This window comes from Vidua chalybeata, chromosome 1, assembly GCF_026979565.1.
Source record: "Vidua chalybeata isolate OUT-0048 chromosome 1, bVidCha1 merged haplotype, whole genome shotgun sequence".
Lineage (NCBI taxonomy): Eukaryota > Metazoa > Chordata > Aves > Passeriformes > Viduidae > Vidua > Vidua chalybeata.
In genome coordinates this window covers 50,135,576-50,156,974 of record NC_071530.1, presented here as the reverse complement: position 1 = coordinate 50,156,974, position 21,399 = coordinate 50,135,576, and the positions used below count along the sequence as shown (strand labels likewise).

The 21,399-nt window shown below is 34.9% G+C and overlaps 1 protein-coding gene across 1 annotated transcript in view; it reads left to right on the top strand.

The window, feature by feature from the left end:
* The window catches only part of CNTNAP2 (contactin associated protein 2), a 1,037,491-nt gene that overhangs the window by 675,439 nt on the left and 340,653 nt on the right, over positions 1-21,399 (top strand). The window contains exon 11 of the mRNA XM_053940221.1: positions 13,212-13,318. Coding sequence (XP_053796196.1) covers positions 13,212-13,318 — 107 coding nt within the window. The remainder of the gene's footprint in view (positions 1-13,211; positions 13,319-21,399) is intronic.

Genomic DNA, 21,399 nt, shown 5'->3' with positions numbered 1-21,399 from the left:
AGATCTTGCTTCAACATTTCTTTCCAATCTCTCATATTGCAGGGAGATGAAGCTGTCAGAATTTTTGACATGTTTTTAAAGTGCTAAAGTTAAGAGACAAGCACTAACTAAACAAAGCAAAGTTTTAGAAGAAAAAAAATGTATATCATATAGCTGGCATTTTAAAATAGTTAAATAATGAAAAGATATAACATTTTTGCAGCAACAGTCATGGTTGCATTCTTCTTTTGTACATATGGCACCACATCCCTTTGGATATAAGGTAAATAGAAGGCCTTAGCAGATTTCCATGAATCAGTCAAAATAGCTTGAGTTTAAAGAGAATAAGTATCAAAAAGAGAGAGAATTGTATCTTTTTCAGTGCCAGTATGCAAGTGCAAGTATCTTGACATGATGAGTTGATTGTATTGTTTCATGCTTCCCAAAACAGTAATTTTATTGGTACATGAGGTTACAGTAGTTCATCTCTTTCCTGTCCTTGGAGTCTGTGTTGTTTGCTTATTATCTTGTTTTAAGCAGCTCCCCAATTTCTGTTTTTCAAGTAGTTTGAAATATTTTCCCCAGCAGAGCTTACACTTGTGATTAAACACTTTTTTTTCCATCTTTTTTCTTCTCCATCACTTTTGTCTTCTACATACAGTGTCTCTCGGTATCTGCTTTTCGTTTTTCAGTTTAAATTCCTTTCTTAATATTGATGCAGCCAGTGGTGCACAACCAGTTTAGATTGCTCCCGTATCAGATCTGCTGAATTTCAGGCTAGCTTCTTATTCCCAGTTTAGCTGTCAGTGCAGCTATCAAAGCTGCAGAGGTTCTTTCAGTAGTTTTCTTGCATACTGCCCCACTCAATGGCTCCCAACCCATTTTTCCCTCAGGAAAATACTTGGAAGTATACTTTCAATTTGAAACAGAGGGTTGGAATGTGTTATTACTTGGCTTGGTACAGTCCCATCCATATAGTATATTTTACATCACATTTAAAAATGAAAAAATATTTTAAACTGAAAAAGACACTCTTCATTTTGAACATGTCAAATTATATATTTCAAGAACTTCAACATGTTTCCAACATTTTTCAAGTTGAGATATTATTAAAATCTGGCCCTTTCCTCTGAAGAATCTGTTTTAAGAGGTGTCAAAGATTTGATAACAAAATGTCTGGAAAGGAAAAGCAAAATATTGTGTAGGGACTTTTTTCCTTATTTTCCTCTTCTATTTAAAGAAAAACTGCTAAAACTATCTACCAGCCTGTCCTTACTCTCCTGGAATACTAAGTGCATGAACTACTTCAGAACCAATGCTGGAAGTATACTACTATTTTTTCCTGTTCTGGCTTATGCTTTGTTTGCTGAATTTCTGGAGTAAAATTTATAACAGAAATAGAAACCCTTGAGAAATCAAAGCTTATAATAAACTGAAATACTGACAGACCCTGAACTATGGTTCCCAAATTGCAGTGCTTGAAATGCAGAAAAACAGAATCAGGGCCCTCTAAAGTACTTCACATTATAGTCTATCAATTGTTCTATAGGGCAATCACAAGCCTATTTTGTTAGAATAATAGAATCCTATCAATGAGCTATTTGTAACTAAAATTAGGCATACCAGGGTCATGTCATTACATATTTTACAGTCAAGTACATGTTATTAGAACTGTTGTATCCTCAGTTATATTTTCCATAAAAACAATTTTGCTCTAAATATGAATTGTTTTCTTGAAAGGACTTCCATTTTCAGAAGCTTGAAATTGCCATCATTTTTGGGAATAGCGTGTGTATATGTTTATGCATATTGAATGTAGGTGTGAGAACAGAAAAGCACCTGTGTGTGTGCACTCACACCTGCTTATTACTTCAACAGGAAGCCTCCTGGCTCCAAAGCAGTATATTGCACAAGTTCAAGGTAATAAATGAATTGTTTATTACTTACAGTACGTATCTCTTTTCAGCAAATTGGAAATGAATTGAATAATAGGTTGTGAGAAGAGCACTGTATTAGTATATTTATCACAGAGCTGTGACCACACTGCAGCAGAGCTGCGAATTCATTGGCACATCCTTACTTTTCATGTCTTTAGACCACAACATTCATTATATTGTAATTTATAAAATGTTTTAGGACTTCTGTAAAAGAATAAAATACTGATGTGCACTAAGAACAGAGATAAAAGACAGGGGAATGTCAGTTTAACCTATATGCTTCATGTTTTATACATGATATTTTAGCTGAGCATATTCCTGTTTCTAGTAGATGGCAGAATTGTCAGAGTACAGGAAAAAAAACAGATTGTGTAGATTTTAGCATATGCTCTATGTTAATTTGGAGGAGAATACAGCAGTGCAAAAAGATAACTCATTTCTGTGTTACTGTTTATTGCTATTGTTGTTCATGATGACTGCAATGATAGGGAGGAGGAAATTCAGTTGTGATAACATCATATGCAAATATAAATTAAACCCTTTTTTCTGATCCAAAAATCTTGCAAAGTAAAAAGAGGAGAAATGGGAATAGAGAAGGGGGAAAGGGTTACGAGTAACTATGCACATTACATTGCCTCTAACCAATGATGAAATATAATTAAGCTTTGTGACTCTATAGGTCAGCTCAGGGAGAGTGTTCCATGTGAAGTAAATAATGTGTGAATGCTGCCTGCATCTGATTCATTCATGATTGATCCAAGTCAAATTTAAATTAATGACTCAGAGTACCTAGTCTATATGCCCTTGCCGATATTGAGCAAACTAGGATTTGGCAAGGATGTACTGCAAGAAAAGCATGTTGACCTCACCTCTTCCTCTATAGTAGAGTGGGATAACTAGAGTGTTAGTTGAGGTTTTTTTTGCTCTACCAAGAAATAAGGACGATCTGAGTTTCTCTCAGAGGCAGGAGAAATTAGTGTCCTTGACTTATGTGTTCTACTAGGGACTTAATAATGAAACTTGCATTTAACTGTTGTCATTAATAAATGCCTCAGAAAAAATTCACATTTGCTTCTAACTCACATTTGCTTTATTGCATGGATTATGTGTTTTGCTTTACTGCCAAGACTATGTTTTTGTTTTGAAGGGGAAAACACTGCTCAGACAGAAAGTGTTTTCTACAACACTTACAGAACAGACTCCTCTGGTTGCATGGTTACTAGAACAATCCACTGGAATTAACCATTTATCATCTGAATGGTAATGCAAGATCCACGGTTTCTGTGAAGACATTCGGACTTGTCTTAACTGTACCATCAAACTGGTATTTGTAACATAAATGGTTCCTAGGAGAAGCTTCCAGGTTGTCTCTATTGCAGTGAAGAAGGTGGCCAGATTCATAATAGTAATGATAGCAAATAATAAAATAATAATAATTATAATAATTTTGAAAAGGTGGTTTACATTAATCAAATCTAAATCAAAAGTTAGTTGTACCAGGCAAGTAAAAAGACCACTTGCTGTAGTGATTTTTTTAGGACTGCCACTATTGTTTAGTATTTTTAAACAAAGTCATTAAGGCAATGTCCACTTTTCAAGATCAGCATCATTTTGCTAGTACCAAATCACGTTTTACCTCAAGTTTCCTTTAAATCACAATGCCATAGCAACTGGGACACTGACTTTCAATATGTTCAAATCAAAACCTACCAGTTACAAATACAACTCCATCTCATCATGTCATAGCCGGATTAGTAAATAAGAATGCTGAGCCAAGACTGTACTGATGGCATCTGATGACTTCATAACCATCAAGGTGATTCATATGCCCTGCATTTGCCAAGCAAGAGATATTTAATGGGTTATGCTTTTTGCATATCATGTAGCAAAATTTAGTTACCTATTTGAAGATCAACATGAGATAATTTTTGTCCCTCATTGAGAGGCAGGCAATCAAAACAAGTAATGCAAAACATAAGATCCTCTATGTTGTGCACCAAGGAGTGGAGAAGTGTCATAGCCAAAGGCTATAACAGCCCACATCCAGGTTTGATTGACACAGAAGAGACTTTTAATACAAAATCATCTATTAGTATTGTACACATCTTTATTACTGAGTAATTCTATAGATTATGGGAAGAAACATAAAAGGTTTCTAATTACCAGTATTTAGGCATAATCTCATTTAAAAGACAGCTCCATAAATTCTTATTTGCATGGTGATTCAATGCGTGATCAGTTGTGTTTATTAGCAGGGAATATTGTAGTCACTGTTCTGTATTATATGGGCTGTTCACTGGTCCACATGCTCTGATAATTATGATCTTCTAAAAATAAGAGCAACTTTCTTCAAATGTCTAACTTGGATTATAAAGCTGACATCATATTAAAGCTGAAAAAAGAAGAAATCATAAAGAATTAACAAGATACCAAAGAATCTGTTTTGTGGTTTGTTCTCAAGCCCAACCAGTATGTTCTACTTTACCTATTTGAAATAGCAAAAGAGAGGTGATTAGATGAATACAAAACTAATCCAGTCAGATTTTGAACAGGGCAATACCTGGAAAGGTTTAAAAATTTCTTCAGAGACTTAGTAATTAAAACCCATGAGATTCTTCTGGAGAGTCTCAGTGCTTAACACATATTCTCATACCCCCAAGAGGTCTGAGCTGTGCCAGCATGGCACAGTTAGGTTAGTGAATAACTGCCACTCCTGTGGGTTTGTTCAAATAATAAACTCAAACACAGCAGTCCAAAAATAGTTCTTATACAGAGTAGCTTTCCTCTGTTCTAGAAAGCCTTAACCTGGTTAATGATTAGGCAAAGGTCTTCACAAGGTAGTGGAAAAGGTTAAAAACAAACCCCTAAGAGATAAATAATATTTCATAGCTGGCCTTTTATAAAAGTTTACTCTTCCTTTTGTTTCAACTCATTTAACTGGCTTAAAATAGATGAAAATTTTCTTATTTGCACCAGCTGAAGACCTAAGCCTGAGTTTCCCGACTAAAACATTGTGCAACAGAATGTCATTTTTATCTAGCCTGATTGGTTCATTTTATGAATTTCTGGGTTTATCATCTACCTCTGTAAGATTATCACAGCACACTCTAATTTGCAGCTTTTGGATTATATGCAGTTTATGGGCCATTTACATTCACTTTATCCTGATGTTCCCCACTCCCTGCCCTGCCCCCCTCCAGAGAAGATAGACAACACTTGAGTAAGTGCTGCCAAATACACCATTTCCTCCAGCTTCAACTCCACACTGAGCTGGTCTCCTGTTGTCATGAAACAATTGTTAGGAACTGACAGAACAGATCCCAGGGCTGTGAAATTCCCTCTTGTTAACTGCTGCTGTAGATTCATCCTCCCCTGCTTTGGTTCAGCAGAAGTGGCAGCAGTTGGATTTGGACAAAAGCAGCTTTCCAGCCATCAAGAAACCATAGAGCCTAGCTTATGCATAACATACAGGTACAGAAAATTGTCTATAACAAATGCAGAAAAATGTCTTATCCAGCTCCTGCAATTGCTAAAGTGGAACCATCATGATTTAATTCTAAGGAACTAATTCGTGAAGTGCTCTGAAAATTAAGAACAGTAGAAAAGAAAGGAGAAATTAGTCTCTCCGTTGTTGTGCACAAAATAAAAACTACATAAATCCAAGGGGATAATTTAATCCATATTAGTTAACTTTGGTACTTTATCCATTGAATTCTCCATTAATCATTCTAATGCAAACAGTTTAGCATGGAACCTTACAGATCTGAAGATAACACCAAAAAACCTGTTTGACAACTGTTATAAATGAAAAATGATCCAGCCAAATTAAAAATAAAAATAAAAATTTATTTCAGCAATCAAGATCTAACTAGCCAGCTACAAGGAAAAGGGCAGCACCGAGCCCGGGATCAGCGCTGGGTACGAGACACAGAAGTCAGCCTCAGCGGAGGTTTTACTCTATGCCCACACACCATTATCCTGGCACAAGCGATTTTTATAGGGAAAATTTTGCCTGAAGCCAGGATTTCGGCATTCGGTCCTTTGTTTCGTTCAGAGTCCCATAGGTTGATGAGATTTCCTTCTTGGAGACAAGGTAGAACAATTCAAAGTCCGGAGTCGTTGAAACCCTTGATGAAATTTATAGGAACACGGTATTCACATGTATCAACCCGGGGGATTTTCCTGATATCCATCTCGGGTCGTTGACGTGATGATCAGCGCCTGAGTGTCTCCCTATCGCTTCAGATAAGGCCCATCTCCTGACGAACACATCATTTTACTTGTAAATCGGGTTTCAACACACACCTGGTTTTGCCTGAGAGGGTGGGGGGGGCTTCTAATACAAATGGGTACATTCTAACAAATATTTAATATTATATATATAATACTAAAAATGGCGCTAATTATACCTGTTACACATAACAACCTTTACTGGGAATATGGCATAAAGGAACTTTTCTTAATCAAATGCCACTGCATATTTAAAAATTTCTTTTTCCTTTGCAAATCAGTCTTTAAAAGTGTCAAGCATTTTTTTGATCTCACGACAAAACAAGTTTGATAATGTCCACCAAAGAAAAATGAAGGCCTTGTATTGCTGCAAGTGACAAAGAAAGGATAGGTACCTCTTGTTTCTGGTTTATTTAGTTCTGCCATTGTTGATTATATGTGTGTGTGCACAATTAGCTTAAAAGTCAGCAGCAAATTAAACGAATTTGGGAATTATTGTGAATCTAAGTTAATTTTATAGTCCCTTCCATCTGCCCTTTGTGTTGCCTTGCGTAGGAGTTCCAAATCCTATTGCTGAAAATCTCAAGGTCAATTTAAGCATTTGTTACCTCGTAAGAAATAAAAAATAATTTTACAGGCAGATCAGCTGGTTTTACTTTCATTTGGGATACTGTGAAAAACATGGACTCTCTATAGAATGTTTCATTTTAACCTAATGTTGGTACAGTTGGACTCTGTAATAGCACTGTGTCCTTAATTGGGTTATCTTATTTTCAGTATGCTTTTACCATGATGAGTGCAATACCTCTTATTGCATTAAAGAGCAACATCACTGCAAACAGATACATATATTTAGAATGTTTTTGTGATTTGGTTACCATTTTACAGAATGTCTTTTAAATAAACAAACAGAACTTCAGCGGTTCAAGTTACCAGCTGAAAGCATTTATTGCTCCTACAAATTATTTTCCTTATATGTTAATTTATAGATGTAATCTTTCATGGTCTTCTTGAGCAGTCAAGTAATCCTGAAGAGTATAAAACTTCTAAATTTTCATAATGTTTTAATAGTCTTTTTGTGGGTGTGAATAAAGATAGATGGTGATAGAACAACATGCTCAAAAGGACAGCAGCATGCATTTTGGAGGACCTTTGCAAAAAATGATGATAAAAAATATGGATTTGAAGGGTATGTTTAGAGATGTTAAAAAGGGCAGTTAGTGGACAAATACTGGAAAACCACTCAAACTGATAGTGGTTAGTTCTGAGGCAGAGAAAAGGACAAAAAAGCAGAACAGAAGCAATTTGGGAGAGAAATGAGAGGTGAGGTATGAGCATGAGGAAGATTAGATAGGGATTTGATGATGAGAAGGAAAAGATGTTTTTCATGTTAAGCACAATTCATCCCAGGTTATTTTCCTTTGCAAAAAGCCTTTAACATTCTGTTCTGCTCAACAGAAATTGTCATGCTGTCATTATCACTGTAGCATTTGATACAGCTTCACTACAGCTGCAGGAAGTACATATTAAATATTTTGTGGGGTATGTGTGTTCTTTTTGACCTCTCAGGTGGAGGAGCAGTTGCACAGGTGAATGTTTTGTTCTGGTGATTTCTTGGCTTGATTGTTTTAAATGTATATATAAAGAGTGTTGGTTTCGATTGTATCTAAACACAAGCTGTATTTTGCACTTATGTGTGAAAGGGAAGCAGGAAGGGAAAAAGCAGGGAAATTAAGGAAAGGTCTGTATTTTACAGAAGAGAATTTTGAGATTTTTGATGGTTCTTCAGTACAGAGGGAATTTATTTAACAGTCTGCATGTGACCATGTGGACATTTGCCCTTCTGCACAGAAGAACTTCTTATCTTCTTGCTCAACTGATTTCTAAACCTAAAAATTGGAGTCAAATACACTTTGGCACAATATGTCTAGGCAAGCTAGTTAATGTTTTAAATAACCCTGCCCTGAGGGATATGGTCCTCTAAAAAGACTGAGGCAGTGACCTGTTCTCTTACAGAGGATGAATGGCACATTTATAACATTAAGAAAACATAATCACATAATGACAAAAAAGCGATTGAAAGAAATGTCTTCTGTTTCTTATGGAATATGAAAATATCCAGATTAGAAAGGTGTCTGGAGAGATCTCTAAGCTCATTCTCCTGCCTTCAGGAAGACCCAAGCATACTTAAGTCATTCCTGATGTATGCTGAGTTGCTTCTGAAAATACTTTCTATCACTAATGAACCTCACTGCATCTTTGCCCTTCCCCTGTGGACATTTCTAAGAGTTTGTAACCTTCCTGTTTCCAAGAACTTTTGTGCAATGGAAAATCAGCCATTGCTCATTTCTGCTGAATAGGCTGTGAGGATTTCTACATGGGTCTGATATCATTCTCCTGCTTATACTAACATTTTGAGATACTTTTTCTTTCTCTTCTCTTTTTTTCTTTCTTGCTGTCAATAGAATGTTAGGCTCATTTAGGATCACATATGGAACAAATCAAACATAATACCACAAAAAAACTCCAAATAAACAAAAACAAAATAAAAACCTAAAACAAACAAACAAACAAACCCAACAAACCACACCAAACAAAAGCAACCAAATAATAGCAAAAAAAACTCAAACAAATTTTAAAAAAGCTCATGATTTTGTATTATGATGTGACAGAGTTAACCTGATGCAGTTTAAAAAATAGAGAAATCCAGATCACTGGACAGCTATTAATTTGCCTTTGGTAGTTTTATTATGTTTTTGAGGAAAATGAGTTATCTTGAAGTAAATGCAAGGTAGAGTAGAATGCTTATCAACAGATCAACATCAGCAGATGTTTATCAACAGTGGATTGTTCAGGATTAATATGATCTCCTTCTCTGGTAAAGCACAGTGCTTTTGTCTCAGACAGGAGAAAAGTAATAGTTCTATTTTGCCAGATGTCAATAAAATATTTGATATATTGTAATGATAGAAATTATTAGCTAAACCAAGAAAGATGGGGTTTGAGAGAGGAATTGCAAAGTAAGTTGTGAACTGTCAAATGGAATTGCCTCTCGATTTGTACTGATGAGCTAATGGCTGGCTGGGAGATGAGAGTTGCTCAGAGATCAGTGCCAGAGAAAATCCTATTTAATGCTTCAACCTTGGCTCAATATTAGGAATATCTTGATGAATCATGCTGATGATCCAGATTCAGCCCAGAAAAATAATCTGAATTATTTGAATGACACAATGGAATTTACAGTACAGAGTAATGCTGCTAAAAACAATAGAAAGGCTTTATGTATGCAGTGAAAGTCATTGGTTGGAAGTGATGAAAAGAAAGATGGGAATTTAGTGAAGGTCTTTAAGATGTTGAGCAATCTCAGGATGACTTTAAGCCACTATTCTTTGGTAGTCAGCAAAATGCTGCATATTAAGTAAAATAATTTCAGTAAAGAAATCCAAAAATTCTGATCAACTCTGAAATCACAAAACACTGATAAGATCTCCTCTAGAACACTCAGCAGAATGCAAGTGCAAACAGGAGCAGAGCTACAAGGAAGAACTGTGAAACAGTTTTCCAACAGGAGACTTAATCTCACAAAACTACAGACTAAAAGAAATTATGATTGCTGTCGGCAAAGTATTGAGATGTAAATCTGAAAGGAAAACAAACACCTTTTGATAAACAAATAAAAGTTTCCAAATAAAATGCCAAACTAAACAGCATCTGTAAATTCTCTATGGATAAATTTTGGGGTGGAAATTAAATGACAGCATATCGTACTTGAAGGGATGAAGTTCTAGACTTGCCTTTCAGAAGGAGCCATAGAGCAAGAAAGTTCTCAAAATGGAGTCTGCAACATTTTACAAGTGCTTGAAATATAGGTATCCACAATAGGAGGAAACTCAACTTGGTAATGAGGAACTTGCAGTTCTGTTTTGTGATGGTTTCTAACTTCAGAGCCTGGTTTAGGAGGGAAGTGCTGTTTTGAAGGTTTGTTTTGATTTGTGGGTTTTTTTTATGTAATGAAGCCTTATTCCTAAAGGACAAGAAAGAACTGAGTTGCTTAGAAACATAGTCTTTTATTACAAATAATCTGCAAATCATGCATGCATTGAATTTTTTTGAGGTCTTAAGTGTATAAATTTTGAGTGTCTAATAAATGATGAGCATAAGGTAGATAAAGGTAATGACTGTATCTGCTCAAAATACAAATTTCATAGCAAGATATTTGTATATATATTTGTATATTGAAAATTGTAGATTATTCTCATTCTATAGAAAGAAATGTGTTTGAAAAATTATGGTGTTTACAGTGATAAATATCATTCTTCCTGATATTGTTTACTGAATTCAAACAGGTTTGTTGGTTTTTGTTTTGCTTGCTTTTTTTTTTTTTTTTTTTTTTTTTTTTTTTTTTTTGTAATTTCTATATTCTGGATATTTAGCATTTCCTGTAAACTCCATTATAGTAGGTAAAGTTTGTCCAAAAAGTGGACAGATGAGCATCAGATTATGTTACAGAAGTTCGCTAATGGACTTAATAGAAAAGAAATTTTAACATTCTATCTGATAAAATAAATTAACAGAAAAGAGGGTGAGGAAGAAAGTCAGGAAATGATCCTGTAATCTGATTTAAACTTCAGTGTGCACTAATGTTAAAATATTGTTTACTCTATTTTTCTAAATGCATCATCTTTAGAACAGCAGAAACCAGATTAAAAAAGAAATTTTGCAAATGCATATCCAACCATCTACTGGAAGCCATTACGCTCATCCAACCATCATACTGGAAACATAAAATTAACATCAAGGAGTTTGCTGAATATCCCTGTTTTTATGACTTAATACGCTCCATTAAATGATACAGATAAATATCTAGTTTTCATCTTTCTGAAGATTAAGTCATTTACCTCAGTTATATAGTCAGTAATGCAGTCTCTTTACTAGTTATGTTGCAATAAATGTAAGTTATACTGCACTAAAATGTGAAACTAGTTGCTAGCATTACATATGAGAGTTCATATAAATATCTGGTAAAATTCACATAGAAAAATGTTTGGTTTGGTCCTTGGAAAATTACTTTTCAAGTAATGCATGTTCAAATGCAAATGAAGAAAATACATAAAAAGAAGTTATTTTGAAGAGCTGGAAAAAATTAAAAACAATCTACAGATTTAGGAACTTTTTTAGTTATTTACAGCCTTGAATAAAAGTTACGTTTATGAGATTATTTTTGTAATGTCATTGCTCTTTGCTTTTCCTCCTCTTGTACCCAGGAGCTATGGATTCATGTAAATTGTTAATTGTTTGTCTGTTTAGAAATTTGCTATTATATGCTCTCATTTTTCTTCTGCGGTGTTGAGAACACAACTGTATAGCAGAAATCAGCTCTATCTATTCATTTAGCCTGCTACACTTATAAAAGTAAATTAATTCATTTAAACCATGCTGAAGACATAATTTATTGACTGTGATAATTGCCTCAGGTAGTTTCACTGTATTTTACCGTGAAAGGAAGACTTTTAAACCCTTTGTTTCTTGCTTTAGAAGAGCATTTCTTTCAGAGCTATTTTTAACCATGGCAGTATTTTCAGATCTTTTTGGAAAAGAATGGGTAGCCTTGAGTTCTAAAGGCTGATATAGGACATAAGAAATCTATATTCTCTATATTTTGAGGTACATGTACTGGCACGCACAAAACAAAAAATAATTTCTAAATGAGAGTTCACAATATTCAATTCTCCAATGCATACTGTGACACAAATTATTCTTGGTTGTTGAGCCATGAATGCCAATGCTGTTAACTGGAAATTGAGGAAATAAGAGACTGTTAGCTTATTGAGGAATGACCCAGATCCTTTCAGTTTCAATAAGTTTCTACATAGGAAAGCAGAGCTTTCCTTGGGTGTTGTTTATGAGAGTACTGTTAACAGTCAGTATCAGGAATACAATGAACTTCAGATTTATCTTAGAGATAAGAATACTTATTTTTTAATGCATACCTGAAAAGATCCTCTTTGTTTAATAGGGGCTCTCTTAGTTTTAGTTTTTAATTTTGTAGTAAAAAAATATAGATTTGGCCAGAAAAAAAAACCATGAAAGGAAAACTCCTTTGTTTCTTGATCAAAAAGGCAGAGCCTGTACTGCGTCTGATTATAACTAATTTAATAAGAAAAAAAACATTCTTTGAAATGGTATTTCAAAGCCCTTTCAAGGAAAATAAGTTTAATTGTTTCAGAGGTGAAAGTAAATGTTAATTCCCATTTTAACTATATTTGATAGAAAAGAACTTGGCCAAACTCAAATCTCTGAAATCATATTTAGATAATATTTCAAACAATAAATATATGTTTAGCTATAACTTTGGGGTTTTGCTGTTCCACTTTTTCATTCCTTCCACTCTCCATCAACAGTGGAGCTGGAGAAGAAAAGCAGGCATGTGGGAGAAAGGTGAACAACTCTTGCTACAAACCCCTCTGACGAGCAAAAAATTACACAATTATTATAACAAAGCCTATGGTTAGTTTTCATAATGCATATTTACAAATTTCCTTCCATCCTAGCCAGCAGACAATCTGTCTCCCTTTTATCCCATTGCTGGCAACAGAAAGATGAAGGGTAAGCCAGTGGCATTTTGTTTTTAACATCCAGTCTGCTGTGGAACTGGACTCTTTGAGGCGTGACACCACCTGCACAGCAGGAGGAGGTGTGACATGTGATGTTCTTTTTGTTTTGAAATCTGAGTACCAGTCATATGTTACTTAGAACCCTGATTTATGATGATGAATGTATTCCACCTTTAACATGCTTTATTACTGATTGTATAAAGGCTTCAGCAAAGCCTTCAGGAATCTTTTATGCAGTTGTGTATCAGATATAAATTCTGTTAATACACATTAATAAAATAACAAAGATTAATACACTGTTAATACACATTAATACACATTAATAAAATAACAAAGATTAATTACTAGACAAGGACATGATACACTGCTAGTGCAGCTCAAAATTTTGCTTTGTATAAATCTTGATGCTCAATCTGGTTTCTCTTTCTGTCTTTACATCTTGTCCTGACAGGTGTGTGCCCAATCACTGTGAACACGATGGTAAATGCACCCAGACGTGGGACAGCTTCAAGTGCACTTGCGACGGAACTAATTACAGTGGTGCCACTTGTCATAACTGTAAGCTACCCTCCAGTTTCAAAATTTCAATGGAGTAGGGAAGTCTCTCATGTCTTTTCGTTGAGATTTAAAAAAAAAATCATTCTTCCTTTCTGGTTGTTAAAGATCCTCAAGCCTCTTTTGAAAGAAGGTGTTGGCTTAATCACCTTCTGCATTACCTGCATCATGATGTGTTTATAGAGTCCTGTACTGCACCATGCTACGCACCAAAGCAGTTCAACAGCAGCTGGGTGTACTGAGCAAACACCTTCTCAGCAGCTGCACATGAGATGCAGTTTCAAATGGAAACTGAATCTGCCCTAAACTGTTGGGGAGAGCTACTGACTGCTGCTTGAGATGCTGGTTTAGGCTGCTAATCACAAGGGGTGTTTACACACTGATTATCAGCCAGCTTAAAGTCTATTTGCTCTGTGGTTATGTGTTTCTGAAATAAGAATATTTTCAATGAGCTCCACATGCCCTACACTAGTGCCTATAAAAGCACAGAAAGAAGAAAGGCGCTGTTGCCCTTTTATAGGTTCTGAACAATGCATGCTGAGTAAGTGACATGCATCTTTTTTTCCTCCCCTCATTTGCTAAAAAAGTGGGATTTTTATCTGCAAAAATACCTAGGACACAGAGAAAATATATCCAGTCCTTACTTTTGTTCATTTCTTCTTTTTGCCAACAGTCTCCTAATATTGATAAGACAGTAAAAATGCTTTTGAACAGGCAATCAGTTGAAATTGAAGCCAGGATTTATAGAGATACAAGTTTATATTACCTTACTGTTTACCTTAAATACAGCTAAGTATAATTTTGCAAAGATATTTGCAGATTTTTTTTTCATTTTTAACCAAAAACCCCAAACCAATGAGAAAATTTTTAACTATTCACAGTTGTCTGGATTAAAACAAAAACCTAATTTACAGTTAAAGATTATATAAATGTAAGAAGGGATATATTTTATGTAATAACTATTAATACATTGAATGGCAAAATTCTCTGTGATCTGTCTATTGAAACTGCAAAACAGTAAGAGTTAAATAGCAAATTCATTTTGATTAAAGATAAATATTTAAGGTACCAATGCCTGGTCGGAGAGATTGCATGGATGCCCTTTTCCCTCCAAGAGGGAATGCACATGTGATGGCATGATTGCATCTAATTTTAGGAAAGACAACAAAGAATTTTTGTCTGTCTGTGCTCCATTATGGTGTGCAGACCAGCTTTTAAGACATAGTTGAACATAGTTAACCTTTCTTCTTGAGTTCCAAAGATAACTAGCAAGGACAAATGGATGCTATAACTTTTCTGAAATCACATTTATTACAAAGGGAAGAAATCATAATCCAAGGAGATGTGACTTTTTCTCAATAAGATTTTCACCTGCCTTTTATGGATAAAACAGTGCAATAAGGCAAGTAAAAGGCATTGCTGAACTGCAGTACCAAAAGAGGGATTTGGAGTACATTGTCCTGTCTTTATGGAATGGATAAAGTGGATGGGATTACATACACTCTCCAGGTCATTTGGAGACACATTTTTTCAAGAACTTTTACTTTTCTAGTTCAGCCAAAGTTTCTAACTTAGATGTGTAAGCTTTAGTTTTGTTACTTTTTTCGTTTAAAGAACATAATTTTTGTTTTTACCGTGTGCTGCTATACTTTAGAAGTCTTTCTTACAAAACAAGGTTGAGCAGAAAGTTATTCACTTGATAGATATCCTGTCAGAATGTGTGAAATCCTATGCCTTTCTAGAGTATTGAAGTGAATGGCACAAAAATGAGCAAAAAATAAAAAATTCCAGCATCAAGATACAGTCTGAGACAACCTTAACTCTTCCTTTATTGAGCAGGCAATAGCTGTCAGTTTTTACAGGAGCATGTTCCAGATACAGCTGCAAATAATGAGGGGATTTGTTGAAACTTGCCAGAGATTGTAGTTACGCTGGCCTGAGGTCTGGGACCTCAGTTCTGCTGCACTGATGCTGACCCTATTGTCCTTTCCTACTTGTGCATTGTGTCTGTGTATATTCAGACACACCTAGTTTGCTGCCTTTTGGTTTTGAATTCTAAAGTTTGTGGCAGTGGCAGGATGCTACTATATGCTGGGGAAGTTGGATGCGTGGTATAAAATGGCTGTAAGTGATTTTAAACAGCATTGCAGATTGCATGAAAAATATAGCAGATGTCATGATTCTGTGGAGCTGGAAAGTGTTTAAGTGCAGATACCACTTGTTCAGTCCCATTTTACTTAAAGAAAATATTATTTTACAAAGCAAATTGTATTATATGCCACAGTAAAATATGTTTTTCTTTTCTTAATGAATGTTTTGTGGGGATTATAACAGCATTTCTCAAAGAGGTTGGAGTCAAGACTATGTTAGTGGGGATTGTAACTGTAGTTGATGATTTTTAATGAGTTTGAGTTATACTGAACTAAAAGGAACAAGATAATTCTCTGTTACTGAAGGGGTTTTTTTCAGTGAATTGATTTTGCTTTGGTCAGGTAATTCAACACTTTCCTGAGTTCTTGACCTGAAACAAGGCAAAGCTTTGCAGCCTTGACTGGATTTCAGATTGCAGTTTTAGGTTCCTTTGAAGTTGAAACTCAAAGAAAAACTCAAGGGATGAACTACTTGAAGTGAAACAGAGAAAAAGGTTTGCATGAAAACCTTATGAATCAAAATGACTTTGTTTCACACAGATCTGGCCATAAAATATCGTATGATAATGAAAACAACAGTTAGTCTAGAGATATGGAGAAATATGTATTCTGGGGCTGAGACTATAAACCAGAAATAAATAGCTAGAGACAGAAAAGTTCCAAATAAATAAATCTGAAATAAAAACTTAAATTCTCCAGCTGTGTAAATCAATTACACTTGTTTTCTACTTTAATATTATGAAATAATTTCCTTTTTGGAATATCACCCTCTTACAAGAAGGTTCATCACCTCTCAGAGAAACACCATAATCTCCAAGCTCTGTGTCCATTCTCTTGTTATTTCTCAGCAGTTTAAGCTACCATTCAGAGGAAATTATAATTTCTTTCATCCATCTACAGCTGAGTCCCTCAAGCCCAATGGCAAATTAACCAAAAGTACTAGAAAGTTGTACTTCTCATTGCATATTAAATACCCTAGGAATCTACCAGATTTCTTTCAGCTAAGGGATATTCATGCCCAATGAAATGCTGTGGCCTGGAAAATATTAGACTAGAGCATTGATTTTACCATTAGGCAAGACTGAAAGATAAATGAATGTACTTACTCAAAATTAATGATTTACAGTGATGCAATGTTTACAAAATTATTTAAAATTTAATTGAGTTATAATTAACTGCAAATATCATCCTTTATTGTATTATCTATATTTTAAGCCCTGACTAATTAACTTCTGTAGCCTACCAAAGGCTGGCCCACTCATGCAGAGTTCTTAGAGCAATACTTTTCTAAAGTTTATTAGTCAATGGTTCCTGAAACCTTTGAGAATAAGAGCTCATTTTCCTGATTACTTCTCCTCTCCATCACTTTGCACCTGTTTATTCATCTAGTTTTATGTCCTAATATTCTTCCTGCTGTTTATAGATTCTTTAAAACAGGGTGGTATAATTTTAAAAATTATTTAAAATTTAAATTTAAATTTAAATTTTAAATTTAAAATTATTTAAAATGAACTAATGTTCATTCAGGATTCTTTTTGTGAGATTTTTTATAATATAGGTCAAAGCACACTTTCTCTAGACTCTGCATTTCAGATAAACACAAGAAAGGACTTAGAGAGTTTACCACAATGGTGATGAATCCACCTTCCACTTCCTGCATAAATTTCATTAGATTTAGGAAAAAGCCAGAAGCACCTTATTTGATGATATTTGCCTTCTCCTAATGATTTTCATTAACAAAAATATTCAATTTGCACTTAAAATATTAATCTTAATTGTCATAGAATCATAGAATTGTTTGGGTTGGAAGAAACTATAAAGATCATCTAGTTCCAACCCCTGTGCCATGGACAAGGCCACCTTTCACTAGACCAAGTTTCTCAGAGCCCCTTCCAGGATGGTCTTGAACACCTCCAGGAACGGGACTTCTACAGCTTCTCTGGGCAAGCTGTTCCAGTACCTCACAACCCTCGCAGTAAAGAATTTCTTCCTAATATCCAATCTAAGCCTGCCCTCTTTCAGTGTAAAATCATTCCCCCTTTTCTTAATACTACATGATCTTGTAAGATGTCCCTCTCCAGCTCCCTTGCAGGCTCCTTTGGGGACTGGAAATTGCTATAAGATCTCATCAGAGCATTCTCTTATGCAAGACATGTTCTTCCTGATCAAGTTATTTTTCTTTAATTTCACCTTCAAACACTGTCCTTGCTTTTGCAGCTCTACAGATTCCTTTAAGAATACCAGACAGAAAAAGGTTTTCTTAAAAACCTTCAATTAGTCCATAGGAGGGACTAGCATCCAGATCATATCCACTGACTGTTAGTTCTGTAAGACAGTAGGAGAAATACAATCTTACATACTCCTGTCCCTAGAAGAGGCACTAATTGCATCAGAATTTACAGAGAATGCAAGTCTGCTGAGGGAGAACATACAGGATTTTTACATTTTTAGATTGGTGGTTTGCTGTAAGTTTTTCCAAAAAGAATATTGGAAACAATGTAATGATTCTTAGTTTCCATATAAGGGAACTTGACCTCTGAATTCTCTGTTTTCTGCCACCTTATTGAGAATGTAATCCTATATTTTGGAACCTGATTCAAAATTAATGACAAATAAAACTTATCTTGAAATTATAAGTACATTAAATGTCACTGAAGTCCAACGGACATTGATATTTTTTAAAGAAATATTGACTATCTCTCTAAAATAAAATATTGCTTTAATAATGAGTTTAACATTTTCTAGAAAGACATTTTGAATAAGAAACATTGTAGAAGCTGTGATAATTCTCATGGCTGGCTACTGCCAAAATTAAGTCATCAACGCAAATTTAATCTGCATAGGCTGTGATCTTCAGCAAGACTTCCATCAGTTAGTTTGTAATATCTGATTTTCCTATATTTCTGTAAACAGGAAAACAACCAGAACACTGAAATTCATACATTTAGAGTCTAGATAGGAAAGAAGGCCATGGCAGGGGTGTTCTCCTGTCAGCAATTTTGGAAATAGTGAAAAAATAAATAAATAATTTGGCAAAACAATGCTCTGAAAGATATTGTTGTCTTTGTGATAGCAAACTGATTTACTAGAGAAAGCAGATACTTTGCAGTTTCATAAGAATATTAAAGCATTATTTTATCAGGAAAAATTCAATAAATACCTCCATGATCAGCAACTGTGATACATAAGATATTCTTGTGAAAGATTGTTCTAATCCAGTGTTGCTTTTTAATACACTTGAGGAAGAATGTTGCTTTTTAATACACTTGAAGTAGAAGATACAACCTAATCAGAAATGCCTAATCAGAATATTTTGAGAAGGCTTGGCATAAAACCATCTCCTGTTCAGTTGTCCTGTGGGCATTTATGTGCAGGGCTGTTATGAAGTATCACCTTGACATTTCTGAATCTTTGCCAGTGAAGTTTGATGTTTAAGTAACTTAGTTTAGCAGCATTTTGCATAAACAAATCATGGATTCCAGAATTGGCCCTTCTGCAGAAAGCAGAACAGTGATATATGCTGCAGATTTGTGGACATGCAAGTGAGATTTTAGTGAGATTTAGCACAAGTCCAGCAGCCATATGACTGAACAGATCACACAAGCCCAAACAATTTCCCAGTAACAAATGAAGAATTTCCATTAATAAACTTGTAGAAAGACAAAACCAGACAGTGTAGAGCAGAACAAAAATATACAAAGCATACAAACATATGAAACAACAACAGAACTCTGAGTTGAGTTTCTGCAGTGGAAAACTGACATTTAAGGCATGCAGTAGGACTCCACAATGCTGATTAGACTTGATCATGGCAGATAGATTGCTTGAATTATGTGAAAGGAAGAATGAAAAATAATACTGGGAAGCCAAACTGCTTACTTTTAAAAACATGAAAGAGGAGCTTTCAGTAGGGCAAAATCTGAGTTCCTCCCGTTGCCCCCTTCATGTGTTGGGCATAATTTGCTTCATTTGGGCTGAGGAAGGACAGCACCTCTGGGATGCACTAATGAGAATGAGGAGCTTTATAGGGGGGTGAACTGTGAAGTTCCTCTACAGAAAGTGAGGTTGGAGAAATGGTAAGAATTATTTTGAGAGATAAGAATTACTTTGCTTGGTTTGACAAGACTGGAGCTAGAGGAAATATTTATGAAATCAACACTGGGCACAGTCATGAGAAAATGGTTATCAGCTCTTCTAGCACTGATATTAAAGACTGTTTTGTACTAGATGCTGCAAGAAAAGGGAATATAGTTCCTCACTCTACCATCTCATCCTCTTGTGAGCTGCTGTTTGAGTGTCGCTGATGAAGCCTATGGTTTTTTCAATTGCTCCTTTGAGTCCCCCATTTGAGACTTACTTGTGACCAGAGTCTAAGTAAAGTAGTTTCCAGGAGGTGGATAATTCCACATTCAAACTCAGCAGTATGGATGTGTGAGCAGTGTTGATCTTGGAGAAGTAGGGGGTGAAAAATAAGATAAAATTTCTGAAATCTCTAGAAAGAGGCATTTTTTTTTCTTCTTCTCTCATTCTGAGAAATCACTTTCAACTACTGACTGTTCTCTGCCAGTTATATCACTACCAGTTTATTTTTCTCCTCTTCTTGCACACACTGTATCTGAAGTAATCAAATGTTCAAATTTGATATATGCTCTGCAAAACCTAATTTCTCAGATGTTTGTTTCCTTTGAGAACAGAGGTTCTCAGAGCCTGTTTATAAAGACTTTTGTTTACAGTGGTTTATTAAAGGGATCGTATAATCAGTATGCTACCTTTCTAAGGAGGCTAATCTTCTTTTCAATAATGCTTTTCAAGCATTATAGTTTATAATTGTCCTTGTGGATTCATATTTTTATTACATGTTTTCAAAGGATTTAACATAATGCATGTCTTTTCAAATGTAGAAGACTATTAAATTACCTCTTTTTATTAAAATTTAGTTTTAAAACAAGACTGAAGTTGTTGGTTTAGTCTTCTTTAGTAATTTTTCACATGCAACACATAAACCCAAAATTGTTGTATTTTTCATCTATTCCTGCAAAACTGAAAAATAGAAGCTTTTTATTCTGTTATTTTTATTTTTTTTTTAGTTTTGGGATGTTGCAATTTTTGGTTTTGAATCCCAGTATTTGTTTAAAAATTAGATTGTTCTTAGTTTCAGTGTTATAAACTATAGTTCTTCTACTACTAATTTATTATCAACTGAGCTGAGAGCTCTGCACCAGGTGTTTATGAAATGCAGAATGTGTAATAAATTGGTAACAACTTGCATTTTTATTGTAAGTAAATGGATGTGGTCTGTGCTCAGGCCAGAAAGGGCTGCAGCTCCAATATGTGCGATACCACTAGGAGTATTTGGTGAAGGTAAAGTGGAGAAAATTAACATTAGGATGCAAAGCAGAATATGAATAATCAACCAGCAGTAATTATGCTGAAATTAAAAAAATCTGCTGGAAATAACTGTACCAGGTGAGGTTTGAGAAAGACTGTAATGGCTTAAACTGGACTTCAGGTTTTAGCTGTTTGTATAGTTGAGTGTTTCTAAAGAGGTCTACATTAGAATCAAGTGTTACAAGTTTTGGAACTAAATTTCTACCAGGTGGGGTCAAGTGGAAGAACAGTATGAAGTCAGGGTCTAACTCAGAGCATTTTCTTAATTCATTTGCACCTAACTCTTGTAAAACTACCTACATAACATTCCTGAATTGCAGCCTGCTTTTGGGAAAACTTGAGTATTAGCTGGGTTTTTTGCAGGCTACTGTAGCCATTCTCTATTGTTGTTCACAATGCACAACCAAATATTGTTTCCAAGGGACAGTTAAAAGAGAACATGTAATTAACAATAGATAACTTTAAAGCAGCTCATTTATGCCATAAAATCAAAGGCAGAATTAATTCATAGCCAGAAAAGAACTCGGCAAATAAAGACTTCAAAAT